Raw genomic sequence first — 15444 nt, 5'->3', positions numbered from 1 at the left:
TTCTCACTGAGTCCTCGTTGGCGTATCGGGGTCCAGACCCAAACACGGTCGTCAGGCTGGTACTCGACGAAGCGTCGTCGGAGGTTGTATTGTCGGCTGTCGGTCCTCTGCTGGCTCTTGATTCGCAAGCTTGACACGTGTACTTATCTTTATCGGGCGACCACGTTTCGCCGCTTAACAACTGTAATCGCACAGCGAGGGACGCATCCGACGTTTCTGGAAAGTTATCGATGCTTCTACCCGGCTGTCTGTTGCCGCCGAACCTTGTGTTATCCGATTTCATCGCGTAATGCGAATGGTGTAGAACTTTGTGGAAGGCACCCGGGTCCGAACGATTAGTCTGGAACATTCGACGACTGCTCTATAAAAGCCGACGCGCTTGACCCGCTGATCAGATTTTCTACGATCGCCGAGCGTGTTCGCCGCTATCGTTGTGCTATAAGTGTAGCCTGTTTTGTGGGCACAGGTTCGCCCAATAAAAGTTAGTTTTGTCGTTCACAGTATTGCTACTGTGTTATTCAACGTCACCACCACGTGACAATATTTACAACGTATTACGCCGCACTTGGCCAAGACGCAAAAGCCCACGCTAGCCTTCAATCGTCGTCGTCGTCTTCTTACTGCTCGCCTCTTCGTCATTAGTAATACTATTCTGTATCACTACGTAGCACTACCCCGGGCGGCAAAAGCACCGTCCCGGAGCGACTGAAGGCTGGACTCGGAATCAGTGTAGCAAGCCTTGAGCCTACTGACGTGCACGACATCACTAGATGCCAGAGTAGATGACGAGGTTGAGCTCACAGGAGCAATTTCGTACGTCACAGGCGTCACCTGGCGCAGCACGCGGTAGGGTCTTGTGTATCGCGAAAGGAGCTTTTCTGAAAGTCCGACGTGACGAGAGGGCGACCACAAGAGCACGAGCGCACCAAGCGAAAACCGTACTGTCATGGTGGCGGGCGTTGTACTGACGCTGCTGAGTGGTTTGCGAGTCCGTCAGTCGAGCACGGGCAAGCTGGCGTGCATGGTCGGCGAAGGCGATGGCGTCGCGCGCATACTCGCTTGTTGAGATTGAAGCACGAGGAAGAGCCGTGTCAAGGGGCAAGGTCGCTTCGCGACCGTAGAGTATATAAAAGGAAGAAAATCCGGCGGTGTCTTGCCTGGGTCCGGTTGCACTCCGTTCGCGTCCACGAGATGGCCAAGGACGGTAGTCTGGCGGTGGCCGAATTGGCACTTCGATGCGTTCACTTGCAGACCGGCGCCAAGAAAAACGTCCAGGACTACCGAGAGACGCTCGGGGTGCGTAGGGAATGTTGGGGAGAATACTATAACGTCGACCAAGTAGCACAGGCATGTGGACCACTTGAAACCATGAAGAAGGCAGTCCATCATGCGTTCAAAAGTGGCAGGAGTGTTACACAGACTGAACGGCATAACTTTGAATTGATAAAGACCATCCGGAGTTACAAAAGCAGTCTTCTCGCAGTCGAGATCGTCCACGGCAATCTGCCAGTAGCCGGAGCGGAGCTCAACAGAGGAGAGGTAGCGAGCACCATGGAGGCAGTCAAGCGCGTCATCGATCCGCGGTAGGGGATACACGTCCTTTTTGGTAACCCTGTTAAGTTGCCGTTAATCCACACAAAAGCGCCATGAGCCATCCTTCTTTTTTACCAGTACAACAGGTGACGCCCATGGACTACATGACGGTTCTATGATGTTCTTGGCACGCATTTTGCGAACTTCTGCGTGAATAACTTGACGCTCAGCCGGTGACACTCGATACAGGCGGCGATGAATAGGAGGGGCATCGCCGGTATTAATGCGATGTCTAACAGCTGTAGTTTGGGCCAAAGGACGATCGTTAAAGTCAAAAATATCGTTGAAGGAAAACAGAACGCGGTAGAGCTCACGAGCGTGCTCGGACGGCATGTTGGGCTCAATCATTTTCTGTAAGTCGGCGATGGTACAAGTTGTCGACTGCGATGGTAGAGGAGGATCGGCTGAATTGTCGTCTACCTCAATAGATGCTATTGAGTGATCCTCGAATGAGCAAAGCTGAGCCAGAGCCATCCCGCGTGGCAGCACCTGTGTCGTCAAGCCAGAATTGACCACTGGCAGGCAGACGCAATTCCCCGTAATAGATAAAACTGTATGAGGTACCGTGATCCCGTGTGTAAGGAGGACGTGTTGCATAGGAGCCGCAATATAGTGACCGTCGGGCACAGGTGGGGATGACACTAGGTAAACGTACGTCAGTGCCGAAGGTGGCAAGCGAACGAAGTCGACGGAACTGAGGCGACTGAGGTGTGGTTCAGTGGGATCCAGAACAGGCAGGTCAAGGCGGAGAGTACTGGGGGAACAATCGATGAGAGCAGAATGTGCGGAGAGGAAGTCTAAGCAGAGGATGATGTCGTGGGGACAGTGGGCGATGACTGTGAATAGCACAATTGTGGAGCGATTGGTGAAGGAGACACGGGCGGCACACATACCAATTACGGGGGCTGTTCCGCCGTCGGTGACACGGACCACATGCGTCGTGGCGGGCGTGATTATTTTTTCAGGTGGGTACGAAGGTCAGAGCTCATTACCGACAAATGCGCCCCTGTGTCTATAAGAGCAGATACAGGAACACCGTCGACTTGCACGTCAAGAAGGTTCGGATGAGTGGGCAACATCAGTAGAGGATTTGGCGGCGTAGGGAGCAATGCAGCCTCACCTCGAGGCGCTGCATCATCTAGTTTTCCGGCTGGTAGCGGCGTCCGAATGGAGTCGGTGAAAAGGAGCGGCGGGGCGAAGGTGAACGAAAATAGGGGCGGTTCGGCGCAGGAGAGTCAGTGGCGGCATTATCGGAGCGTGTGGCATAGGGATTGAAGGGCCACCTGAGGGGTTAGAGTCGGCCGTATAAGCCGACCGGGTCGGGGAAATCCAGCGTCTTCGACAGTTCCGAGAAATCTGCCCGATGCGACGGCAGTGAAAACATATGGGCTTGTCGTCAGCAGCGCGCCATTCAGAAGGGTTGTGGAAACGTGGTGGGTAAGAACATGCGGGACGGGGCGGAATCGAAGAAGCTGGGCGAGTATCAGGACGATGGGCCGAGCAGATGGTGCGAAGACCCATGTTTTCGGACTCTTGGCGGACAACTGCCTGGATCAGTGAGACCGTGATTGCAGATGTGTTGGTGGGGCTGGAGTCGAAGGCAGCCGGATAGGTGGCCTCAATCTCACGCCTGACGATCTTGGTAATATCGCCAGTGTTGTTGGGACGAGCAGCGTCGGCACAGGAAGATGTCACTGGTGTGCTGGGCAAACGGGCAAACTGCTGGTCGATGCGTCGGCTTTTAGCGAGTTCCAGGCGGCGGCACTCTTTTATAACAGCATCCACCGTGAATACGAGCAAGTTGAAGGCGTCATCGGCAGTGCCTTTGAGGATGTGGGATACCTTGTCTGACTCAGTCATGTGTGCATCAGCTTTGCGGCACATAGCCAAGACGTCCTGAATGTACGCGACATAGGGCTCTGTTGACGTCTGCACACGGCCGGAAAGCGCCTTCTGCGCGACAAGTTTGTGAGCGTAGGGGTTGGCGAACAACTCTCGAGCTTTTGCTTGAGCGAATCCCAACTGGTGAGCTCATCTTCGTGCGTCCGAAACCAAACTCGAGGTGTGCCACCGAAGTAAAAGACTACGTTGGCGAGCATGATAGTAGGGTCCCTCCCGTTATTGCGGCTGACGTGTTCGTGCAGGCTGATCCAGTCCTCGACATCTTCCCCATCTTTGCCCGAGAATACTCCAGAATCACGAGGAGCAGGGAGAGTGATGTAGGTCGTCGAAGTGGCGGCAGGTGTCGGAGGCGGCTGAGTCGAGTTGTCATCGTCGGGAGCCATGAAGCTAGGCTCGACGTACCCTCCACTGCGATGCTCCTTGACGAGGTACAAAGAACGTCCACCTCCACCAGATATGTTACCTAAGAAGACGCAGACGAAAAGCTATATACAAGTATATTTGCAACGTATTACGCCGCACTTGAACAAGAGGCAACAGCCCGCGCTAGCCTTCAATCGTCGTCGTCTTCTTCTTACTGCTCGCCTCTTCGTCATTGGCAATACTATTCCGTAGCATTACGTAGCAATATTATTTGGCTGGCATTGCACTTCATGCGATATTGTACCCTTTCCATTTCTGTGTTGCAATTTTTCACCGCAGTTCACTGAAGACCGTTTTGCCGTCGAGATGACTCATCGATATTACGTATTTTGTTACTTCCACCACGTGTGCTTAGCTGTGTCAAGTGTTGTCACATTTTCTTTTTACTTCAATTTGCCCCCTCCCCTGCAATAATGCCCTTGTGGTGCTGCAGGCACTTGTATAAATAAATAGATAAATAAATAAATATTTAGCGTTACAGAGCCGATCCAATGCGTCGTCTATCCGTGGAAAGGGGTATACGTCTTTCGTCGTGATCTTGTTCAGTCGACAATAATCGACGCAGAAACGTAGTGTTCCGTCTTTTTTCTTCACCAGGACAACAGTAGATACCCACGGCCTTGTCGACGGCTGGATGATGTCGTCGCGGAGCATTTTGTCGACTTGTTGCCTAAAAGCTTCACATTCTTGCGTCGAAACTCGGTAAGGGCTCTGGCGGAGTGGTTGAGCGCACTCTTCAGTTATTATGCGATGCTTTGCAGCTGGTGTTTGTCGAATCCTCGATGACCTCGAAAAGCAGTCGTTGTATTGTCGGAGAAGACTTCTTAGCTGTTGCCGCTTGCACATGGGGAGACGTGGATTTACGTCGAAGTCTGGTTCGAGAACTGTGGTCGTCGGGTTAGATGCGGCAGAACTGGAGAGAACAAACGCATTACTGTTTTTCAGAATTTCCTCCATGTACGCGATCGTAGTGCCCTTGTTGATGTGATTGAACTCCCGGCAAGAATTCGTCAGCAACACTTTAGTTTTTCCTTCCTGCAGTCAAGCGATCCCTCTTGCGACGCAAACTTCATGGTCGAACAGTGGATGTTCGTCGCCCTCGATGACGCCTTCTAGGTCGGCACGTGTTTCGGTGCCGACGGAAATGACAATGCTGGAGCGAGGCGGGATGCTGACTTGACTTTCGAGCACATTCAAGGTGTGGTGACGAGGAGACCTCGGCGGCGGTATCGCTTGGTCTTCCGACAGCGTTATAGATTTCGACTTCAGGTCGATGATTGCGCCGTGTCGGTTCAGGAAGTCCATGCCGAGAATCACGTCTCGTGAACACTGTTGGATGATGACGAAGGTAGCAGGGTAAGTCCGGTCATGAACAGTAATTTTTGCCGTGCAGAGTGCAGTCGGCGTAATGAGGTGTCCTCCAGTGGTTTGAATTTGAGGGCCTTCCCATGCAGTTTTAACTTCCTTAAATTGGACGGCGATGTGTCCACTCATTACGGAGTAATCCGCCCCTGTGTCCACTAAGGCGGTAACTGCGTAGCCGTCGAGAAGCACGTCGTGGACGGTGGTTCTTTGTCTGGCGTTGCAGTTAGGTCTTGGCGTCGTATCACGGCTGCGTCGTGTTGAACTGAAGCTGAACGTCGTGTCGTCAAGTCGTCTTTCGTTGGTGTAGTCTTGGCTTCCTGACCGTCGGGACGGTGACGTGCCGTTATTATGTCGTCGAGATGGGCTCTTCGTCGTCTTCGTCGGCGGCGGAGGATCTTCGTCAGTTCAAAGAACAGCAACAGCACCTCCATCGGTTGCTGCTTTTAGTTTTCCGGATATGGGCTCGCAGAGCGGCCCCGGGCTGGGCCAGTGTATGATCGGCGCTGCGGCGATAATAGCGGCCTAGTGACGGCGAACGGTACGGTCGTCGAAGGCTCCACTGACTGGTGCGAGGTAGTCGGTGATATCGCGAGGTCGTTCGTCAATCTGTGGTCGAGGCGCGTTAACAGCGAAACCTCGCAGACCCATCTCCCGGTATGGTCATTGGCGGTGCACATGGCGGGCTTCTCCGCAGTGATCGCAGAGCGGGAGGTGGTCAGGAGCGCGCCAAATCTCCGTCTTCCTCACGCAGCGGCGCTGGGCGACGAGCGGACGTTCTGGCGGCAGCGGTGGCGGACGGCGGAATCGCGGCGTTACAGGGCGCTGGCGCGGTCGATGAAGGGGACCTTGACGGCGGGTGACGGCGGCGTAGGTCATCACTTCGGCCTGGGGCTGCGATGATAGTGGCTGCACCTCTGGAGCTGCGAGCGATCGCTGGACTTCTTCCTTCACGATGTCAGCGATCGAAGCTACTTGAGGCTGCCACGTAAGCAAGACCTTGCGCAGTTCTTCGCGCACATAAAGCCCTGATAGTCTCTTGGAGATCAACGGAGCCCAGCGCTTGGATGGCGCACTGAGGCGTGAGCACTTGCTGGTTATATTGCCTAGTGCGCATTTCTAAAGCTTTATCAATCATGGTAGCCTCTGTCAGGAACTCAGCTACGGTCTCCGGTGGGTTTCGGATTAGTCCGGTGAAAAGTTCTTGCTTTACGACACGCATCAAATAACGTACTCTTTTCTCTTCGGACATTTCAGGGTCGGCGTTCCGGAAAAGACGGGTCATCTCTTCTGTAAAGATGGCGATGGTCTCATTGGGTAGTTGGCTTCGGGTTTCCAGGAGAACTTCGGGCGACGCAGGAGGCTGTCCCGTACCGTATGTCTCCAGTGTCTGGCTTGAGGTTGTGGTGGACATCCTCGGCAGATCTTGCAGGCCGTATTCCGGAGGCAGTCTTTGAAGCCGTTGGCTTTTGCGTAGGTTGTCCACATCCAGTTCCTGGGGGTTAGAGTACATAGACGCGTACCCAGCACCTCCACCAGTTTGTCACAGACAAAGCCACAAAGCATTTCGGTCGACGCTGTAGATCTCGTTATTTATCGCTGTTCTGGCACCTTCGTCGTTCTCTTCTTCTGGGAGCCACCCAGCATTCCTAGCATGTGGCACCGAATTGCACCGTGTGGCTGTCAACTGTGTCGAGGTCTGGGCAATATATATATATATATATATATATATATATATATATATATATATATATATATATATATATATATATATATATATAGTGACACGTGTGCTTCTTGATGTTTATCGGGCAACCACTTCTCAACTCCTAACAAATGTTATGGTGTTTAGGCGGACGCGCCAGCATGTACAAGAAGTTTCTGGAATGTGATCGATGGTTCCATCCGCTGTCTTTCCCCGCAACTTGTGCAATCTGATTGCATGCATGCGCGAGGCGAATAGTGTAGAACTTTGTGGAAGACACGCGGGTCCCAGCGGTTACTCTGGAACATTCGACGACTGGTCTATAAAAGCCGACGCGCTTGACCCGCTGATCAGATTTTCGATGACCGCCGACTGTGTTTGCCGCTATCGTTGTACCTTAAGTGTAGCCTGTCTTTGTGGGCATAGGTTCACCCAATAAAAGCTTGTTTTGTCTTTCACGGTATTGTTACTGTGTTCTTTAACGTCACTACCACGAGAGATCTGGTGGAGGTGCTTTTCGTCCATGTACCGGACGCCCCTGACAAGCCGGGATCCAAGCCCGGACCACAAAGAGAGCACCAACGTAGTGCCGAGCCGTCGAGCAAGCCATCGTCCACAACAGCTGCCCCTGGAGCATGGACTTCTACTTGAGCAGACCAAAAAGATTGTGGCCAAGACAACCACTATGAAAGCCCCAGTGTCACCCGTGGTACTTCAACACCCAGAGAGCCCCCTACCTTCCGTGAAGCTACGTCGGAGGATCCGGAAACCTGGCTATAAACCTTCGAAAGGATCTCGTCCTTTAACAGCTGGACATCTGAGGATAAGCTAGGACATGTGTACTTCTCCTTGGACGATACCGCGAGGACATGGTGGTTATATTGCCTAGTGCGCATTTCTAAAGCTTTCTCAATCGTGGTAGCCTCTGTCAGGAACTCAGCTACGGTCTTCGGTGGGTTTCGGATTAGTCCGGCAAAAAGTTCTTGCTTTACGACACGCATCAAGTAACGTCCTTTTTTCTCTTCGGACATTTCAGGGTCGGCGTTCCGGAAAAAACGGGTCATCTCTTCTGTAAAGATGGCGATGGTCTCATATGGTAGTAGGCCTCGGGTTTTCAGCAGAACTTCGGCCCTTTTTCTTCGGACAACGCTCGTGAACGTCCTCAGGAAGTTACTCCGGAAGAGGCCGTATGTTGCAAGGGTGGACTCCCGGTTCTCGAACCAAGTCCTCGCCAACCAAACCCTGGCCTGCTGATGCGTGCAGTGAAAGAGCAGCTGTTTGCTGGACTGATGCGAAAGCCTCCAGCTACAGTAGCTGAGTTCGTCAGTCAGGCTACGACAATGGAGCGAGACCTTCAGCAACGTTCCTCAGTCTACGATCGCCAAATCAGCCTGGGATCAGCGTCTTCCCTCTCATTGCCCCATGACAACAGTGCGCTTCGAGAGCTTGTGCGTAGTGTCGTGCGTGAGGAGCTCGATCGACCACAGGGAGCACGATTTCCACCGACCGTAACGTCCCTCACAGATATAGTCCGCGAAGAAGTCCGCCAGGCGGTACAGCCATTCGTGCAAACCAGACCTGAAGCCGCCCCCGTATTGACTTATGCACAAGCAGTGAGGCTACCATCGCAACCCGGGAACCACCGTAACCCGCCTTCTTCTGAAGAACCGCTGTGCCACTTCCAGGGCCAAGCTTCACGTACAAATATATACGGGTCCACGAGCCCCCGAATCAATACGCGAAAGTCAGACGTGTGGCGTACGCCGGACTATCAGCCACTTTGCTTCCACTGTGGCGAAGCGGGCCACTTGTACCGTGCCTGCTACTACCGAAGAACAGGACTCCAGGGCTATCACCCCGACGCTCGTCGCCCACGTGAGGGAGAGCGCCCGAGAGAAATCCAGCAATATCTGGCCATTCAACCTTCGTCGCCGTACGCGCAATTTCCACCGGTTGAACAGTCCCTGCCAACGACCCGATCTCCGTCTCCGCAGAGGCGCCAGTCACGATCACCACCTCCTCGACGATCGGCGTCACCTAGCCGCTACACTACGTTCTCCGCTTCCGTGGGCAACCGGGCCACGAGCCCAAGTCGGGGAAACTAAGAACAGCAACCTCCGGGGGTGGGGCCGCTGTCCAACGTACTTCGAAAGATCCTCCGCTGCGACACCCCGACGACGGCGTCGCCGACGACGACGATAACGATGACGACAACGACGACTGCGTACCTTCGACACCTTCCTTCGAAAAGCGTGAACCTGTTTCAGCCTACATACTTGTTTCTGCAGATAACCACCCGGTAACCGCTCTTGTCGATACTGGTGCCGATTATTCTGTCATGAGCGGACAACTGGTTACTGCACTTCGCAAGGTGACGACACCATGGCCAGGACTTAAACTCCGTACAGCCGGCGGTCATGTTCTCATGCCAATCGGCAAATGCACTGCGAGGATACAAATTCGCGAGGCCACATTTGTCGGTTCATTTATTATACTGGCAGAGTGCTCTAGGCAGGTCATACTCGGCATGGACTTTCTTCTGGAGTACGGCGCAATCATGAACCTTCGCGAGTTACTTGTCACTTTTTCCAGCGAACACGCAACTCATTCGGACGACTACCACCCACAGTCCACGGTGTTACGCGTTTCGGGTGACTGTGCTATTTTACCACCCACGAGTACTGCGTTGATCACCGTACAAACAGACGATGATCCCCCCCGTCTCGGAATCGCTGAAGGCAATCTGTCAGTCTTGTTGGCTCGACGGGTTTGCGTAGCCCGCGGCATCTTGCAGCTGTCGTCACGGACTGCTAAAATTTTAGTAAACCAATTTCAGTCGTGAATACCATCACTTCGCCCCACGAACTGCCATTGCCTATTTGGAGCCAGTCAGTTACTTTCCCGCTTGTTTAACTGTAGGAAATAATGATGGGGATTCTAACTGTGACGTACCAGCCAACAGCAACATTGACTTGAATTCTAAATTATCAGTTGAACAACAGGCTAGGATTCGGAGCCTTTTACAGTCTTTTGCGCACTGTTTCGCTTCAACATCGAAGGTCAACCAAACGCCCATTGCGAAGCACAGAATTATTACAAATCCTAATGAAAGACCTGTGCCCCAACGTGCCTACCCTGTTTCTCGTAAAGAGCAAGACGCCATTCGAAATCAAGTCCACCAAATGCTTACCGACGATATCATACAGCCCTCCACCAGTGCATGGGCGTCACCTGTGGTTCTGGTGAAAAAGAAAGACGGCACACTGCGTTTTTGCGTTGACTATCGCAAGCTTAACAACGTTACGAAGGACGTTTATCCCCTGCCCCGCATCGACGACTCTTTGGACAGCCTTCGACATGCTCGATACTTCTCATCGATGGACCTTCGCAGCGGCTACTGGCAAATAGAGGTTGATGAGCGTGACCATGAGAAAACCACATTTATTACGCCTGAGGGACTCTACGAATTCACCCGCCGTGGTTGCTCAGTGGCTATGGTGTTGGGCTGCTGAGCACGAGGTCGCGGGATCGAATCCCGGCCACGGCGGCCGCATTTCGATGGGGGCGAAATGCGAAATCACCCGTGTGCTTAAATTTAGGTGCACGTTAAAGAACCCCAGGTGGTCAAAATTTCCGGAGTCCTCCACTACGGCGTGCCTCATAATCAGAAAGTGGTTTTGGCACGTAAAACCCCAAATGTTATTATTATTACTCTACGAATTCCTTCGGTGGGAACCGCCATGGGAACGAAGATGGCGCCAAATTATGCAAATATCTTTATGGCATCTTTAGAAATACCCTCCCTCGCAAACTCGGCCGTAAAACCAATATTCTATAAGCGATTCCTGGATGACATTTTTTTTGCGTGGGCCGACAATGAACAAAGTCTCTTAGACTTCATTTCCGATTTCAATTCTCTGCACCCGTCAATCTGCTTTACGCACAATTTCTCCCAAAATAGTATACACTTCCTCGACGTCACTCTGTCACTGAGTGGCGGTCGCATTTCCACGTCCCTATACAAAAAGCCGACAGATGGTCAGCAATATCTGCATTTTTATAGTAGCCACCCCCATCACTGCAAAACAGGCATTCCCTACTCCCAGGCCCACAGATACAGAAGAGTCTGTTCCGAATCTGCGCAATTTGAGCGACACGCGGAGGAACTGAAATCTGCTCTCATACGCCAAAAATATCCTCCAAAAATAGTAGACGATGCCATTGAACGCGCCCGCAGCTTAGATCGAGCACAGATAATGGGAGAAAAGGTTAGCAATACCAATACACAATCAGATCCAAACTTCGTCCTCACATACACCACCGGTGCTCCGCGGGTCAATGCCATTCTCACCCGCCATTTTAATATCATGAAACAGAGCATCCGACTCGCTACTATCTTCAAGCAGCCGCCTCGAGTTGTGTATAGAAGAAACAAAAATTTAAGGGATTTGTTAGTCAGGGTGAGGACACAGAAGTCAAACACGCCCAAGGGCTGTCGACCGTGTGGGAAACCTCGTTGCAAGGTATGCCGTCACATGACAACCGCAGACACGGCTGAAGCATCGAACTCGCCCTTCGTATATAAAATTACCGAAAACCTTGACTGTGATTCCAGTAACATCGGTACGAAATTCGATGCAAGGTGTGTAAGCAGGAATATATCGGCCAAACAGAGACCCCTTTCCGCCTGCGGTTTAACAATCACCGCGCGCATGTGAAAAGTCTCCCCAATTTACCCTTCTCCAGGCAAGTTCGGCTGCCAGATCACTACTTTGAACTTGTGAGCGTTGTGCTCTTGCAATCTGGTTTCCAACACACCCGTGCATGCGAGCAGAGAGAATCGTTTTTCATCCATAAATTTGGAACGTACACTAAAGGAATTAATGAGAGTCCGGGGCGGATGACGTGCCTCCGGGATATGCCGTGAAAGTGCATGGGAAACGCGAATACATGCTATGTACTCTAAAATTGAGACGCTGGCTATTCACTGCTTGCTCACCCCTCCGCATGCGCCTCAAGGGGGCGAGCGGAAAACCAATAAATTCAGTTTCCTGGACCCTGCCACTGAAGTGGTCATTCTGAGTGACCTATTGCCCTTCCTGAAATACGCACGTGCCGACTTGATGTCGGTTGTCTGTTAAACGTTCAAAAACTGGACCACAAGGAGGCTATTTAACTCGACTCTCTAAATCTAAGCCCATGGGCGCACTTGCTTTGCGAATCCCATGCATATATTCTTCTTTGGAACTATTTTTTTCTTTTTTTTTCGCACCATAGCTGGACCACAAAGCTGCCGGAACGGGCCGTGCCTTGTATATTTGTACTGTGACACTGTGTTTCTTTCTACAAGTTGCCGCTCTTCTGTCTTCCTTCTGGGCCCCTTCTCTATTGTGCCCCCCGCCACCCGCTCCCGCTACAACGGCAGCCCACGCACTGGAGCTGCGGAGCGACCGCTTTCTCCCTCCTTGCCTCGGGTGCACGGGAACCTAGCTGCCGCTACTTCCCGCCCCCCTCCCTCTCCGTCTTACGTCTCCCTCCTCCTGTGTGCTTTTTTCTTTTTCTTTCCGTTTTCTTTCTTTCTTCCTTTTTCCTTTTTTTCCTCACTTACCTCCTTGCTCTACATCATAGCCTCCTATATTTTTCCTGCCCGCGCAATGGTGCCGCGGAGACCGTCCATTGCCCTCTCCTTTCCTCCTCGATTTACGCCTCGGCTCTCCGCGAGAGGCGCTCACACCCCATACTACCTACGCTAGCTAGCAGCACCTACGCTAGCTAGCACCTCAGATTCTTGCATGGGGTAGGGAGTGATAATTCTTTATTTTAGTTTGGGATAGCGGTCGAGGTCGGCTTTGCTTGAGTGATTTGGCGAACTTCCTCGTTGGGCCTCGGGAACTAGGCCTAGCGATGAAATCGAAGAACGCGAAGGCCGCGGGGGACGGGGAGCAAGTGCAGTGCGACGAGTGCCTGCGATGATGCTTCCTCGATGAAACTAAGTTCCGGAATGTAGCAGACGCGGAGGGGTCTAGCTTCACGTGCAGGTCGTGCGAGGGCGTCAGCGAAGCCGTCCAAAAACTGGAAGGGAATTGGGCGGCTAAGGGCCGATTTACGCTCGAGCCGCCCATCGCCGCAAGCCGCACCGCACGCTTGCGGTCACTCGAAAAATTGCACGTATCCAGAACTTGTGCACAAATTACCGTTTACACTGTGTACACAGTGTATACCTTACACATTGTAAACCGACATTTGTGCACAAGTGTTTGATACGTGCAATCTTTCGCGCGACCGCACGCGTGCGGTGCGGCTTGCGGCGATGGGCGGCTCGAGCGTAAATCGGCCCTAAGTTCGACGAGCTTAAGGCAGAACTGAGGGAGGAACAGGAGAAGCAGGTAGCACTGCAGGCGAAAGTTGACAATTTTGTCAAGGTGGAGGCGGCCCAGGCCGCGCAGTTAGTAAGGGCCGTGGCCGAGCTTGAGGCAGAAAAAGAAAGGAGTGCCGAACTGGAAAGGCGGCTCGACGCGCTGGAGACGCGAGCAGCGGAGAAGGTCGAGTCAGGTCAACAAAGTGTTGGCAAAAACTCGGAAAGTAGGGTAGACCCTACAGGCGAAGTGGGAGGCAGGGAGCCAAAGCAAGCCGTCGTCAGCTCGCCGCCGGTGAAACGGTGTAGTTATAGTGAAGCTGCACAACGCGCCCCGAGTGAGGCGACGCTGCAGTCACAGGGGCGCCAGCGGGCACAAAGGGAAGGGCAGCAGGCACAGGCTGCAGTCGAACGGTTTGCACGTAGAAGGGTCCTGGTGATAGGGGACTCCAATGTGGGGAGGGCCGAACAGGGCGTGATGGCGAGAGTGAAGGCGGACGGGCGAGTACAGGTGGAGGTGCAAGCGGGCAAGGGTATGGCGGAAGTAATGACCAAGGCGCGGGAAGTAGTTGGGGTCAGCACGGATAGCGACAGCTTGGTCATTATGCATTCTGGGCTCAATGACGTGCTTAAGGGGAGAAGCCAGGACCTTCAGAGGCACATTGAGACTGGGCTGAGTAAGCTTAGAGAGGCCTCCGGGAGGGTGCATGTGACCATATGCACTATCCCAGAGGTCCAGGGCCAGGCTTACCAGGTAGAAAGGAGGGTGGTTGAGGCCAATCGGGTCATTAGGAGCCTGAGCGGACGACTCGGGTACAGCGTGATGGAGGTAAACAGGGACGTGTACGGAACCGGCTTCCGGCCTTTTGTGCAGGATGGTATTCACTACAGTGGTGCCACTAGCAAACGGATAGGGGGCAGGATGGGTCGCCAGGCAACAGCTTTTTTAGGGGGACCCAGAGCCCTGAAGGAAGCAGTGTAGGCGTGGACGATTCGAGGCAGGAGCCACAAACACGCGAACATCGGTACTGTAGGAGAGGTGACAGGAATAAGCGCAAGAGCCAAATTAAGTCAGACATAGGGTTCATTAACATGCAAGGTGGCAGAAATAGGCTAAAATGGGAGGAAATCGAAGAACAACTAAGGCAGGAGAACTTAATGGTTTATGGGTTTGTAGAGACACATCTTAGGGACATGGAACAACCGCCCTGTAACCCTGATAATGCACGGGAATACTGCAACAGAGTGCAGGGTAGCAGAAAGGGTGGGGGAATCGGAGCATTCATTCATAAAAATACAAATTGGCAAAGGGTCAAACAGGAATGCAAGGAGCATTTATGGCTAGAAGGAAAAGTAGCAGGGGCGAAAACACTTCTAGGCTTTGTATACCTTTGGACAGGATCAAATGCTAAAGAGGAAAACAAAAAAATGTTGGACTGTATAGCAGCGGACATCAATGAGCTGGGAAAAGGATGTGAAGTAATTGTATTAGGAGACATGAATGCGCATATTGAAGATATGGATGGGCACACAGACTCCACAGGTAACATGCTGCTGGATATGTGTGAGAGGCTTAACTTAGTTGTCTGTAACTCTACTGAAAAGTGTGACGGGACCATAACATGGGAGGTAGGGGGTCGACACTCGACAATAGATTATGCGTTAATGTCACATAGGATGTAAGATAGATTAGGAGCCATGATTATAGATGAACAGGGCTCCAGAAGTATAGGTAGCGACCACAAACGTATCAAGTTGAGTTTTAAGAGTGAAACTAAAACACGAACGACGCGCGAGGAAACGCCAGATGTGATTTTTTACTCAGAAGACGAAGTGGAAATAGCGGCCAAACAAATTGAAGAGGAAATATCAGAGGGTACTGAAACGGATTGGACTTACCCAAAGTTAATGAGACTATTTGAGCGTGAGCTAGGTAAGGCGCGAGTCAGGAAAACAAGGCAAGGGATACGAAAACTCAAGAGCTGGTGGGATGAAGAGGTTAAGAAGGCCATAAAAAAACGTCAGGAAGCCTCCAGGGAACACAGGTATTCCAAAAGTAAGGCAGAACCTGAAGCAGAAATAGAAAGGAAATGGGTAAACTGCA

The 15444-nt window shown here is 52.3% G+C and overlaps 2 protein-coding genes across 7 annotated transcripts in view; both read left to right on the top strand.

Moving 5' to 3' along the window:
* The window catches only part of LOC135912444 (uncharacterized), an 861485-nt gene that overhangs the window by 335895 nt on the left and 510146 nt on the right, over positions 1 to 15444 (top strand). The gene's annotated exons all lie outside the window — the stretch shown is intronic.
* On the top strand, positions 7509 to 14322 carry LOC139057595 (uncharacterized). The gene is made up of 2 exons (XM_070536285.1): positions 7509 to 7694; positions 13327 to 14322. Exons 1-2 carry the CDS (start codon positions 7509 to 7511, stop codon positions 14320 to 14322), a joined length of 1182 nt encoding a protein of 393 aa, XP_070392386.1.

The sequence above is a fragment of the Dermacentor albipictus genome, chromosome 1 (assembly GCF_038994185.2).
Source record: "Dermacentor albipictus isolate Rhodes 1998 colony chromosome 1, USDA_Dalb.pri_finalv2, whole genome shotgun sequence".
NCBI lineage: Eukaryota > Metazoa > Arthropoda > Arachnida > Ixodida > Ixodidae > Dermacentor > Dermacentor albipictus.
This window is presented reverse-complemented; position numbering and strand designations above follow the sequence as displayed.

Bases quoted from the DNA above. Each gene is read 5' to 3' on its own strand.
- LOC139057595 (XM_070536285.1), top strand. From the start codon at position 7,509: ATGTACCGGACGCCCCTGACAAGCCGGGATCCAAGCCCGGACCACAAA. The intron at 7,695-13,326 runs GTACTTCAACAC...ATCGGCCCTAAG, and splicing joins AAGCCCCAGTGTCACCCGTG to TTCGACGAGCTTAAGGCAGA.